This window comes from Panulirus ornatus, chromosome 7 (genome assembly GCF_036320965.1).
Source record: "Panulirus ornatus isolate Po-2019 chromosome 7, ASM3632096v1, whole genome shotgun sequence".
NCBI classification, from domain to species: domain Eukaryota; kingdom Metazoa; phylum Arthropoda; class Malacostraca; order Decapoda; family Palinuridae; genus Panulirus; species Panulirus ornatus.
The window spans coordinates 23,038,674-23,054,746 of NC_092230.1; the positions used below are offsets into that span (position 1 = coordinate 23,038,674).

The 16,073-nt window shown below is 46.4% G+C and overlaps 1 protein-coding gene across 2 annotated transcripts in view; it reads left to right on the forward strand.

The window, feature by feature from the left end:
* LOC139749453 (probable ATP-dependent RNA helicase DHX35) overlaps nt 1-16,073 on the forward strand; it is a 206,168-nt gene that overhangs the window by 63,019 nt on the left and 127,076 nt on the right. For both annotated transcript variants that reach the window (XM_071663332.1, XM_071663334.1), the window contains exons 5-7: nt 1,800-2,046; nt 4,576-4,737; nt 14,792-14,938. In XM_071663332.1, coding sequence (XP_071519433.1) covers nt 1,800-2,046; nt 4,576-4,737; nt 14,792-14,938 — 556 coding nt within the window. The remainder of the gene's footprint in view (nt 1-1,799; nt 2,047-4,575; nt 4,738-14,791; nt 14,939-16,073) is intronic.

Consider the following 16,073-nt stretch of genomic DNA (forward strand, 5'->3'; position numbering starts at 1 on the left):
CAAAGAAGAAAATGGACGTTTTTAAAAAAGACGTATTCATGGAAAAGAGCTTTTTATTTGATCGGTATATTTTTCTTTAAAGCCTTACCCACTTTTTTTTTTTATTTTTTAGCAAGGTTGTAATGGCAGCAGCACTTTTTTATGTTCAGATAATTGATATTTTTTTTTTCTTTTTTTTTTTTGGCGCTGTCTCCCGCGTTTGCGAGGTAGCGCAAGGAAACAGACGAAAGAAATGGCCCAACCCACCCCCATACACATGTATATACATATGTCCACACACGCAAATATACATACCTACACAGCTTTCCATGGTTTACCCCAGACGCTTCACATGCCCTGACAGCACGTCAACCCTGGTATACCACATCGATCCAATTCACTCTATTCCTTGCCCTCCTTTCACCCTCCTGCATGTTCAGGCCCCGATCACACAAAATCTTTTTCACTCCATCTTTCCACCTCCAATTTGGTCTCCCACTTCTCCTCGTTCCCTCCACCTCCGACACATATATCCTCTATATCCTCTTGGTCAATCTTTCCTCACTCATTCTCTCCATGTGCCCAAACCATTTCAGAACACCCTCTTCTGCTCTCTCAACCACGCTCTTTTTATTTCCACACATCTCTCTTACCCTTACGTTACTTACTCGATCAAACCACCTCACACCACACATTGTCCTCAAACATCTCATTTCCAGCACATCCATCCTCCTGCATACAACTCTATCCATAGCCCATGCCTTGCAACCATACAACATTGTTGGAACCACTATTCCTTCAAACATACCCATTTTTGCTTTCCGAGATAATGATCTCGACTTCCACACATTCTTCAAGGCTCCCAGGATTTTCGCCCCCTCCCCCACCCTATGATCCACTTCCGCTTCCATGGTTCCATCCGCTGCCAGATCCACTCCCAGATATCTAAAACACTTCACTTCCTCCAGTTTTTCTCCATTCAAACTTACCTCCCAATTGACTTGACCCTCAACCCTACTGTACCTAATAACCTTGCTCTTATTCACATTTACTCTTAACTTTCTTCTTTCACACACTTTACCAAACTCAGTCACCAGCTTCTGCAGTTTCTCACATGAATCAGCCACCAGTGCTGTATCATCAGCGAACAACAACTGACTCACTTCCCAAGCTCTCTCATCCCCAACAGACTTCATACTTGCCCCTCTTTCCAAAACTCTTGCATTCACCTCCCTAACAACCCCATCCATAAACAAATTAAACAACCATGGAGACATCACACACCCCTGCCGCAAACCTACATTCACTGAGAACCAATCACTTTCCTCTCTTCCTTCACGTACACATGCCTTACATCCTCGATAAAAACTTTTCACTGCTTCTTACAACTTGCCTCCCACACCATATATTCTTAATACCTTCCACAGAGCATCTCTATCAACTCTATCATATGCCTTCTCCAGATCCATAAATGCTACATACAAATCCATTTGCTTTTCTAAGTATTTCTCACATACATTCCTCAAAGCAAACACCTGATCCACACATCCTCTACCACTTCTGAAACCACACTGCTCTTCCCCAATCTGATGCTCTGTACATGCCTTCACCCTCTCAATCAATACCCCCCATATAATTTACCAGGAATACTCAACAAACTTATACCTCTGTAATTTGAGCACTCACTCTTATCCCCTTTGCCTTTGTACAATGGCATTATGCACGCATTCCGCCAATCCTCAGGCACCTCACCATGAGTCATACATACATTAAATAACCTTACCAACCAGTCAATGATAATTTTTATAATTTTTTTACAGTATTGTGTGATAATGCTTGATGAAGTCCATGAACGAACCTTGTACACTGACATTGTACTTGGACTTATGAAGAAAATCCTCCGAAGACGAAAGGACTTGCGTTTGATCATATGCTCAGCAACAGTGGATGCTGATCACTTGTATAATTTCTTTAATTATAATACAACAAAGGACAAGAGTAAAGACACAGCATGTGTGCTGTCAGTTCAAGGACGGAGTCATCCTGTTGACATTTATTATTTGGAAGGTAATTAAGTCATTTCCCTCATTTGATTAAAGTAGTATTTTGTGGATATCCAAGTCAGTAGATATATGCATAATACACATCGGAATATGAAGATACAGTTCTTTATTTCGCATTGAGAAATTATATTTATTTATATTCATTTTGCTTTGTCGCTGTCTCCCGCACTAGCGAGGTAGCGCAAGGACACAGACAAAAGAAATGGCCCAACCCACCCACATACACATGTATATACATACACGTCCACCCACGCAAATATACATACCTATACATCTCAATGTACACATATATATACACACACAGACATATACATATATACACATGTACATAATTCATACTGTCTGCCTTTATTCATTCCCATCGGAATAACAACCCCCCTCCCCCCTCATGTGTGTGAGGTAGCGCTAGGAAAAGACAACAAAGGCCCCATTCGTTCACACTCAGTCTCTAGCTGTCATGTAATAATGCACCGAAACCACAGCTCCCTTTCCACATCCAGGCCCCACAGAACTTTCCATGGTTTACCCCAGACGCTTCACATGCCCTGGTTCAATCCATTGACAGCACGTCGACCCTGGTATACCACATCGTTCCAATTCACTCTATTCCTTGCACGCCTTTCACCCTCCTGCATGTTCAGGCCCCGATCACTCAAAATCTTTTTCACTCCATCTTTCCACCTCCAATTTGGTCTCCCACTTCTCCTCGTTCCCTCCACCTCTGACACATATATCCTCTTGGTCAATCTTTCCTCATCTCATTCTCTCCATGTGACCAAACCATTTCAAAACACCCTCTTCTGCTCTCTCAACCATACTCTTTTTATTACCACACATCTCTCTTACCCTTTCATTACTTATTCAATTAAACCACCTCACACCACATATTGTCCTCAACATCTCATTTCCACCACACCCACCCTCCTTTGCACAACCCTATCTATAGCCCACGCCTCAAAACCATATAAACTTTATTGGAACCACTATTCCTTCAAACATGCCCATTTTGCTCTCCGAGATAACGTTCTTGCCTTCCACACATTCTTCAATGCTCGCAGAACCTTCGCCCCCTCCCCCACCCTGTGACTCACTTCCGCTTCCATGGTTCCATCCGCTGCCAAATCCACTCCCAGATATCTAAAACATTTTCAGTTCCTCCAGTTTTTCTCCATTCAAACTTGCCTCCCAATTGACTTACCCCTCAACCCTACTGAGCCTAATAACCTTGCTCATATTCACATTTACTCTCACCTTTCTTCTTTCACACTCTTTACCAAACTGTCACCAACTTCTGCAGTTTCTCACCCGAATCAACCACCAGTGCTGTATCATCAGCGAACAACAAGTGACTCACTTTCCAAGCCCTCTTATCCACAGTAGACTGCATACTTGCCCCTCTCTCCAAAACTCTTGCTTTCACCTCCCTAACAACCCCATCCATAAACAAATTAAACAACCATGGAGACATCATGCACCCCTGCCGCAAACCGACATTCACTGGGAACCAATCACTTTCCTCTTACATCCTCGATAAAAAGTTCTCACTGCTTCTAGCAACTTACCTCTCACACTATGTACTCTTAATACCTTCCACAGAACATCTCCATCAACTCTATCATATGCCTTCTCCAGATCCATAAATGCTACACACAAATCCATCTGTTTTTCTAAGTATTTCTCTCGTACATTCTCAAAGCAAACACCTGATCCACACATCCTGTACCCCTTCTGAAACCACACTGCTTTTCCCCTATCTGATGCTCCCAAAACACTTGCCTCTCATAACCTTTTTTCTTGTGGTCAGGTGCATAAGCACAGATAATCACCCATCCCTTGCAATCCACTTCCATTTTTGCCCACATCATTATGGAGCTCACTTCCATACACTTACATTTTTTCACACATTTCCACAACTGCATCACCAGTTGTGCTATCTCTTCCTTAGCTCTTTCCCTCGTACCAACACCTGACTTAACTCTTATAACTTTTCTGAACCATCCTTTCACTGTATTTTTGAGCTTTGTTTCACTCATATCCTGAATATCAAGGTTTCTTTCCTCAAATATACCACCTATTTCTCCTTTCTCATCTTGTTTACATTCAGACATCCTAGCCTGAGCCTTTGAGGAGGATGAGCACATCCTTATTGACTCCTCCTGTTCCATCCCTCAGAAATTGAAATACAGTCTTTTAGGAATTGAAATACATAGCATTTATGGGATGGCCTTGATTAGGACATTGTTTCCCATGCTGTTTGAGTTAACATAAAAAAAGTGTACCGTGTACCTCATTCATTTTGGCAGCTCTCATTCTCACTACCATTATTGTTTCTTATAGTGTAAATGAATTTCCCTTTCTGTTGGGTTCGCCACTTTCAAGTGCTTATAGATGTTTGTAGTATTTGTTAAAATGATTCTTCATATGATATTCTGTACAGATTGTGAGGAATAGCATGTATTACAAGTAAATTCCAGTAGGTCGTTAGTGTCTGGTTAGGTTTTGATTTGTAATTGATGCCTTTTACCCTAAACAGAAACAACAGCTGACTATGTGAAATGCAGCGTTGAAACTGTGATGAAGATACATCATAAAGAGGGGCCTGGTGATGTGTTAGTGTTTCTCACTGGGGTGGAGGAAGTAGACAACTGTGTGTCTCTTCTCAAAGAGCATGCAGCATCTCTCAAGAAAAATGAAGGTAATAATCATAAAAAACTCATTATTATGCCTCTTTTGTTAATCTTATTTAAGACTGCTTTGTCATTGGTATTTAGGCATTATAATGATATACATCTTTCTACATTAGCCCAATAAAGGTTATTTGATGTTATGACACTTAAGTTAATGAAAAGGGAATTTTAATGATTCTAGGTAGTCATTTCAGCTATATGCTTAACATGCTTTTGTGGCCTGGTTGACATCATGTCATATGCAAGTAGGATTAGTCACAGTGTCATTGATGATATGGTATCTCAGAATGAAAGTAATTGATTTTTTTATTTTTATTTTACTTTGTCGCTGTCTCCCGCATTAGCGAGGTAGCGCAAGGAAACAGACGAAAGAATGGCCCAACCTACCCACATACACGTATATACATACACGTCCACACACGCTAATATACATACCTATACATCTCAACGTATACATATATATATATACACACACAGACATATACATATATACACATGTACATAATTCATACTGTCTGCCTTTATTCATTCCCATCACCACCTTGCCGCACATGAAAAAACAACCCCCTCTCCCCAAATGTGTGGGAGGTAGCGCTAGGAAAAGACAACAAAGGCCCCATTTGTTCACACGCAGTCTCTAGCTGTCATGTAATAGTGCACCGAAACCACAGCTACCTTTCCACATCCAGGCCCTACAGAACTTTCCATGGTTTACCCCAGATGCTTCACATGCCCTGGTTCAATCCATTGACAGCACGTCGACCCCGGTATACCACATTGTTCCAATTCACTTTATTCCTTGCACGCCTTTCACCCTCCTGGATGTTCAGGCCCCGATCACTCAAAATCTTTTTCACTCCATCTTTCCACCTCCAATTTGGTCTCCCACTTCTCGTTCCCTCCACCTCTGACACATATATCCTCTTTGTCAACCTTTCCTCATCTCATTCTCTCCATGTGACCAAACCATTTCAAAACACCCTCTTCTGCTCTCTCAACCACACTCTTTTTATTACCACACATCTCTCTTACCCTATCATTACTTACTCGATCAAACCACCTCACACCACATATTGTCCTCAAACATCTCATTTCCAGCACATCCACCCTCCTGCGCACAACTCCATCCATAGCCCACTCCTCGCAACCATACAACATTGTTGGAACCACTATTCCTTCAAACATACCCATTTTTGCTTTGCGAGACAATGTTCTCGACTTCCACATACTCTTCAAGGCTCCCAGAACTTTCGCCCCCTCCCCCACCCTATGATTCACTTTCGCTTCCATGGTTCCATCCCCTGCCAAATCCACTCCCAGATATCTAAAACACTTCACTTCCTCCAGTTTTTCTCCATTCAAACTTACCTCCCAATTGACTTGACCCTCAACCCTACTGTACCTAATAACCTTGCTCTTATTCACATTTACTCTCAACTTTCTTCTTTCACACAATTTACCAAAGTCAGTCACCAGCTTCTGCAGTTTCTCACATGAATCAGCCGCCAGTGCTCTATCATCAGCGAACAACAACTGACTCACTTCCAAGGCTCTCTCATCCACAACAGACTTCATACTTGCCCCTCTTTCCAAAACTCTTGCATTCACCTCCCTAACAACCCCATCCATAAACAAATTAAACAACCATGGAGACATCACACACCCCTGCCGCAAACCTACATTCACCGAGAACCAATCACTTTCCTCTCTTCCTACATTTACACATGCCTTACATCCTCGATAAAAACTTTTCACTGCTTCTTACAACTTGCCTCCCACACCATATATTCTTAATACCTTCCACAGAGCATCTCTATCAAGTCTATCACATGCCTTCTCCAGATCCATAAATGCAACATGTATTTCTCACATACATTCCTCAAAGCAAACACGTGATCCACACATCCTCTACCACTTCTGAAACCACACTGCTCTTCCCCAATCTGATGCTCTGTACATGCCTTCACCCTCTCAATCAATACCCTCCCATATAATTTACCAGGAATACTCAACAAACTTATACCTCTGTAATTTGAGCACTCACCTTTGTCCCCTTTGCCTTTGTACAATGGCACTGTGCAAGCATTCCGTCAGTCGTCAGGCACCTCACCATGAATCACCACCACCAGAACCACTACCGAAACCACCACCACCATAACCACTACCACTGCCAAAACCACCACCAAAATCACCACCACCACCAAAACCACCACCACCACCAAAACCACCACAACCACCACCACCAAAACCACCACCACCACCATCAAAACCACCTCCACCACCACCACCAAACCATCACAACCACCACCAAAACCACCACCACCACCAAACCATCACAACCACCACCAAAACCACCACCACCACCACCACCATCAAAACCACCACCACCATCAAAACCACCACCACCACCAAAACCACCACCACCAACACCAACACCACCACCAAAACCACCACCACCAAAACCACCACCACATCCAAAACCACCACCACCACCACCACCAAAACCACTACCACCACCAAAACCACCACCACCAAAACCACCAACACCAAAACCACCACCACCACCAAAACCACCACCACCAAAACCACCACCACCACCAAAACCACCACCACCACCACGACCAGCAAAACCACCACCACCACTAAACCCACCACCACCACCACCAAAACCATGACCACCATCAAAACCACCACCACTGCCAAAACCACCATCACCACCAAAACCACCACCACCACCACCACCAAAACCACCACCACCACCAACAAAACCACCACCACCACCAAAACTACCACCACCATCACCACCACTAAAACCACCATCACCACCACCACCAAAAGCACCACCACTCACCAAAACCACCATCACCACCACGAAAACCATCACCAAAGCGAAAACCACCAAAACCACCAACACCACCAAAACCACCACCACCACCAAAACCACCAAAATCACCACCACCAAAACCATCACCACCATCACCAAAACCTCCACCACCACCAAAACCACCACCACCAAAACCATCACCACCACCACCACCACCAAAATCACCACCACCAAAACCAGCACCACAACCACCACCACCAAAACCACCACCACCACCAAAACCACCACCACCACCACCACCCAAACCACTACCACCACCACCAAAACCACCACCACCCAAACCACTACCACCCCCACCAAAACCACATAACCACCAAAACCACCGCCATCAAAGCCACCACCACCACCAAAATCACCACCACCACCAAAACCACTAAAACCACCAGCACCACCTCCACCAAAACCACTACCACCACCAAAACCACCACCACCATCAAAACTACCACCACCACGAAAACCACCACCACCACGAAAACCACCACCACCGCCAAAACTACCACCACCGCCAAAACCACCACCGTCAAAATCACCACCACGAAAACCACCACCACCGCCAAAACCACCACCAAAATCTCCACCAAAACCACTAACACCACGACCACCACGAAAACCACCACCACCGCCAAAACCACCACCAAAACCACCACCAAAATCTCCACCAAAACCACTAACCACGACCACCACTAAAACCATCACCACCAAAACTACCACCACCGCCAAAACAACCACCACCACCAAAACCATCACCACCGCCAAAACTACTACCACCGCCAAAACCACCACCCTCAAAACCACCACCACCACCGCCAATACCACCACCACCACCACCAACACCAAAACCACCAACACTAGAACCACCACCAAAACCACCACCACCACCAAAACCACCTCACCACCACCAAAACCACCACCACCACCACCAAAACCACCACCACCAAAACCACCATGAGAACCACTATCAATACCACCACCAAAACCACTACCACCACCACCAAAACCACCGCCACCATCACCACCAAAACCACCACCACCAACACCACCAAAACCCCCACCACCACTCAAACCATCTCCACGAACACCACCAAAACCACCACTACTACCAAAAGCACCACCAAAACACCAAAATCACCACCACCAAAATCACTACCAAAACCACCACCACCGTCAAAACCACCACCCTCAGCAAAATCACCACCACCGCCAAAACCACCACCACCTCCAAATCCACCACCACCAAAACCACCACCACCACCAAAGCTACCACTACCACCAAAACCACCACCACCAAAACCACCAAACCCACCCCCAGAACCACCACCACCACCAAAACCACCACTACCATTACCAAAACCACCACCACCACTACCAAAACCACCACCACCAAAACCACCACCACCACCACCACCACCACCACCAAAACCTCCACCACCACCAAAACCACCACCACCACCCCCACCACCAATCACAACCACCACCAAAACCACCACCACCACCACCACCACCATCAAAACCACCACCACCATCAAAACCACCACCACCACCACCAAAACCACCACCACCACGAAACCACACCACCACGCCAAAACTACCACCACCGCCAAACCACCACCGTCAAAATCACCACCACCAAAATCACCACCACCGCCAAAACCACCACCAAAACTCCACCAAACCAAACACCACGACCCACGAAAACCACACCACGCCAAAACCACCACAAACCACCACAAAATCTCCACCAAAACCACTAACACCACGTACACCACTAAAACCATCACCACCAAAACCACCACCACCACCGCCAAAACAACCACCACCACCAAAACCATCACCACCGCCAAAACTACTACCACCGCCAAAACCACCACCCTCAAAACCACCACCACCACCAAAACCACCACCACCACCACCAACACCAAAACCACCAACACCAAAACCACCACCAAAACCACCACCACCACCAAAACCACCTCACCACCAACAACCCACCACCCAAAACACAACCACCAAACACCACCCCAAACCCACCACCACCACAAAAACCAACCAACCCACACCAACCACACCCAAAACCACCACCCAAACAAAACCCCAACCAACCACCCAAAAACACCACCAACCAACCACAAAACCACCACACAACACCCAAACCCACCCCAAACCACCAACACACCACCCAAAACCCACCACCAACCACCAAAAACCACACCACACACAACACCCAACCCCAAACCACCACACAAACACACAAACCACAAAACAACCACCCAAAACCACCCCACCACCAAAAACCACCAACCACCACCACAACACCCAACAACCCACCACCAAAAACCACCCAACCCCCACAACCCCCACCCAAACCCCCACACCAAACACAAACCCAAACCACACCAACAACCACACACCAAAACAAACACCACCACCAAAACCCCAACCACCAAAAACACCCCAAAACCACACCACACACACCCAACCAAACCCACACAACCACACCCCACACAACCAAACCCACAACCCCAACAACCACCCACACCAAACAAACCCAAACCACACCCCCACCAAACCAAAACACCACCCACCCACCAACACCACACCAAACACACCCCAACAACACCCACACCAACCACCCCAAACACCCCAACCCACACAAAAAACCAACACAACACCCCAAACCACCACCAACACCACCAAAACCCACCACACAACCACCAACACACAACACAACCAAACAAAACCACCAAACCACCCCACCCAACCCACCACCAAACACCACCAACCCACAAACCCACCACACAAACCAAACCCACAACCCACACAAACCCACACACAACCCCACCACACAAACCCCCACACACACAAACCACCAAACACCACACACCACACCACCCCACCCACAACCACACCCAACCAACAACCAAAACACCAAACCACCACACACAAAAACCCCACAAACCACCCACACCACACACAAAACCACACAACAAACCACAACCACCACCCCACACCACACCAACCACCACCCCAACCCAACCAAACCCCCACAACCCACCAACCCACCAACACAACAACCAAACCAACAACCCAACCCCACACCCACCAAAACCACCCACCACCCCCAAAACCAACCACCCCAACCACCCCAAACCCCCACCAAACACACCAAAACACCCACAAAAACCACCACCACACACCACAACACAAACACACCACACCACCAAAACCCCACACCCACCAACACCAACACACCACCCACCAACCACCAACCCACCAACCCCAACAACCACAAACCACCAAACACACCCCAAAACCACACCACACCACCACACAAACACCAAAACCCAACACAAACACACCACCCCAAAACCCACCAAACCAAACAACACCAAAACACACAACCCACCACACCACCACAACACACACCAAAACAACCACACAACCCACCCACACAACACCACCACACAACCAACCAACACACCCACCACAACACCCAAACAACCCACCAAAACCACCACCACCAAACACACCACACCAAACACCCAAACCACAAACCCAAACACCACCCACACCACAACACCACACCACCCCAACACCACCAAACCACACACAACCAAACACACCCCACAACCCAAACACCCCACCAAACCACCACACACAACCCACACAACCACCCAACCCACCACACACCACCAACCACCACACCAAACCAACACCAACACACCACAACACCACCACCAACACACAAACAACACACACACCAAAAACACCACACAAACCACCCCAACCCACCACCACCACCACACCAACCACACCACCACCCACCACACAAAACACCACAACCAAATACACACCACAAACCAAACCACCAAACCCACACACACACCACCAAACACCCCCACAACACAAACCAACCAAACCCAACCCCCACACAACACCAAAACACACCAAACCAACACCACCACCCACACCAAACCACCAAACCACCACACCCCACACCAACCAACACACCAACCACCAACCACAACCACAACCCACACCAAACCCACCACACACCAAACCCCACCCAACCAAACCCACACAACACCACCACAAACACCACCACCAACCCAAACACCCACCACCAAACACCCACCAAAAACCACCAACCCACCACCAACACAACCACAAACCACCACACCCACCACCACCCCACCCACCAACACAAACCCCACACACCACCAACAACCACCCACCACAACACACAAAAAACCACAAACCCACACAACAACCACCCACCCCACAAAACCACAAAAACACCACACCACACAACAACCACCCAACCAACCCCACCAACCACACCACCACACCACACCAAACCAACCACAACCACCACCCAACAACCCAACTCCACACCACCACCACCCAACCCAACCACCCACACACAACCCACCACCACAAAACCACCAAAAACCACCCACAACACCACACCATCACCACCACAAACACACAACCCCAAACACACCCACACCACCAAACCACCCAACCACCAAACACCACCACCCCAACCACACACCCCCCACAACAACACACCCAACCACACACCAACCACCACAAAACACCACCACAACCCACCACAAAACCAACCAACCACCACCCCCAAACCACCCACCACACAACAACCACACACCAAACCCCACCACCCACACCCACAAACACACCCCCCAACACCAAAACCACACCAACAACACACCCACCACCCACACCACCACCAACCACCACACCCACACACACCACCCCCAAACCCCCCACCACCACAACCACCCCAAACACCCCCCCACACCAAAACCACCTACCACCACCACCACCCCCAACCACAACCACCACCACCACCCCCACACCAACAAAACACCCCCAACACACCACACCACCACACCCCCACCAACACCCACCCCCAACAACCAAACACACCCAAACCCCAACACACCCCCACCAACACCAACCACACCCCAAACCACCACCCAACACACCCACCCCACAAACACCACCCCCACCACCCCAACCCAAAACCACCCCAAAACACCAACTCACCAACAAACACAACCCACCCACCACCCCAAACCACCACACCACAACCCCCACACAACACCACACAACCCAACCACACCCACCACCACAAACCCAACCACCAAACCCACACAACAACCAAACCACACACCCAACACCCACCACAAACCCACACCACAAAACCACCACAAAACACACCACAAACCAACCACCACCAAACACCCACCACCAAAACCATCACCACCACCACCACCAAAACCACCACCACCGCCAAAACCACCCACCCAAACCCCACACCGCCAAAACCACCACCACCACCAAAACCACCACCACTGCCAAAACCACCACCACCTCCAAAACCACCACCACCTCCAAAACCACCACCACCTCCAAAACCACTACCACCACCAAAACTACCACCACCACCGAATCCACCATCACCAGAACCACCACCACCTCCATCAAAACCACCATCACCACCAAAACCACCACCACCACCACCAAAACCACCATCACCACCACCACCACTTTCCAGATCCATATGCACCACATATGAATACCGTTTCTATAAGTATTTCTCACATATTTAAAGCAGATACCTGATCGATACCCCCTCTACTACTGAAGTTGCATTGTACTTCCCCATTGTGAACCTGTGTATGTGCCACCTCCCTCTCAGTCACCTTTCTCCCATAAAACTTTTGAGATACAGTCAAACAAACTTATAACACTGTAATTTGAATATTCTATTTTATCCATTTACTTTTCATATGGTCATACTTTGCAGGTTTTCTGCCAGTTCTCAAGCACCTCACCATGAGCCATAGATACATTAAAGATCCTGACTAAACAACTCAGTCACTTCTTTTCTCGAGAAATTCAGCTGCAATCCTGCCCTCTCCAACCATCTTGACAAGTCTCACTTTGCCTGCCTTCCTGACCCAAACTTCCCGTATGCTCTATCATATCATCAGACACATTCAGCAAGCCTTCAGTACTCCCTCCTTTTCGTTTTCACCTCAACTCTTCCCAGTTTACCCCCTCCACCAACATTTACTCCTTGGAGATGACTTGGTACACATGGTACTGGTGACAGACTTGAAAGGAAAACTTCAGAAGTTAGTGACAAAGTTTGGAAAAGTGTATGAAAGGAGAATGTTGATGGTTAATGTGAACAAAAGTAAGATTTTGAAGTTCAGCTGGAGATGAAACAGAATGGTTTGTGTGCAAGTCTGAATGAGGAAGACTTGGAGGAAGTGGAGTGCATTAAGCAACTGGGAGTGGACTTGGCATTAAATGGAATCAAGGAGGATGAAGCGAGTCTCTGGTGAAAGAGAGGGCTAAGGTCTTGGGTGCATTAAGGAGTGGAAGGATAGCATAGTGTCTCTCAGGCAAAGATAGGGATGCTTGAAAATATAGTAGTCTCATCATTGTTGTATAGATGTGAGTTTAGGGCCCTGAATGCAAAAGAAAGGAAGAAGATAGATGTATTGGAAGTAGAGTGCCTGAGAATGATGTATTGTGAGGTTGATTGATAATGTAAAGAATGACAGCTTAAAAAAGATGTGGTAGCAATTACAGCCTGATTGAGAGGGCTTTCCAGGCTGTACTGAAATGGTTAATACATATGGATAGAATGAGTGAAAATACCTGACTAAGAGGATATTACACGTCAGAAGTGGAGTTAGTAAGAGGGAGAGGGATGCGGAAGGAGATGGAAGTATGGAGTGAAAGAGGGTCTGGGGTATCATGGCCTGAACATTTAGTAGGATGATAGGTATACATAGGATAGAATGAATTGTAATGATGCTGTATGTGTGGGCTTATGTGCTGTCAATGGGCTGAACCAGGGCATGGGAAGCAGGCAAGTTATACTGGGGATTAGTCTGTTGGGCTTGTTTGTGGATGTTAGGTGCTGGCCTCTGTACATTCTACATGACAGCTAGAGTGTGTATGTATGTGAATGAGGATATTCTATGTTTATTCCACACATTAACTCAATGAGGTAGGAGAAATAATCAGTGAAAAAAAAATTGCTTCATTTTTGATAAGATTGAAGTTGGTATTAAAATGATTTTGTGTAAAAGGTTTATGAATTTCTGTTACGTATTAATCTAATAGATTTTTTAAACTAGGTTCCATCCTGGTGTTGCCAATGTATGGAGCTCTGACAAATAGTGATCAGCTAAGAGTGTTCCAGTCATCACCACTAGGAGTTAGAAAAGTGGTAGTTGCAACCAACATTGCTGAGACTTCTATCACCATATCTGGGATTGTATATGGTAAGATTTTCATTCACATCATGTGTGAAGTTTTGTTAAATGGTTGTCTTGTAATCCATTAATTGTAGCTACTCCCAAGTATTAATATGCCAATTTTCAGTCACTTTTGAAGGAAAAAATTCTATCTGCTCTTTATATTACCATTATAAAGAATCCCCCCCCCCCTGAAGAGGGTGTATTGAAATGGTTTGGTCACATGGAGAGAATGAGTGAGGAAAGATTGACAAAGAGGATATATGTGCCATAGGTAAAGGGAACGAGGAGAAGTGGGAGCCCAAATTGGAGGTGGAAGGATGGAGTGAAAAGGATTTTGAGCGATCGGGCCTGAACATACAGGAAGGTGAAAGGTGCACAAGGAATAGAGTGAATTGGAATGATGTGGTATACCGGGGTCGATGTGCTGTCAGTGGATTGAACCAGGACATGTGAAGCATCTGGGGTAAACCATGGAAAGTTTTGTGGGGCCTGGATGTGTTGTAGTAAGCGACTAAAGGGGCGGGGAAACAGAAGGAGTCAAGCGGGGAGGTCTCATCCTCCTTGTAGGCTCTGATTGGTTTGTCTGAAGGTGTGTGGATGTAACCAAGATGAGAAGAAAAGAGTGATAGGTAGTATGTTTGAGGAGAGAGTGGATGTTCTGGCTCTGAGTGAAATGAAGCTCAAGGGTAAAGGAGTAGAATGGTTCAGATACATCTTGGGAGTAAAGTTGGTGAAAGGACAAGAGCTAAAGAAGGAGTAGCAGTACTCCTGAAGCAGGAGCTGTGGAAGTGTGTGATAGATTGAGAAAGTAAATTCTATGTTGATGTAGGTAAAATTGAAAGTGGATGGAGAGAGATGGGTAATTATTGGTGTATATGCACCTAGTCATGAGAAGAAAGATCATGAAAGGCAAGTGTTTTGGGAGCAGCTGAGTGAGTGTGTCAGCAGCTTTGGTGCACAAGACTGGGTATTAGTGATGGGTAATTTAAATGTGCTGAGTAATGTGGCACTGATGGGTATGATTAGTGTGCATAGGGTATTCAGTGTTGTGAATGGAAATGGTGAAAAGCTTGTGGATTTGTGTTCTGAAATGACTCGTAATTAGGAATATGTGGTTTAAAAAGAGATATACATAAATGTATGTATTTCAGTAGGAGAG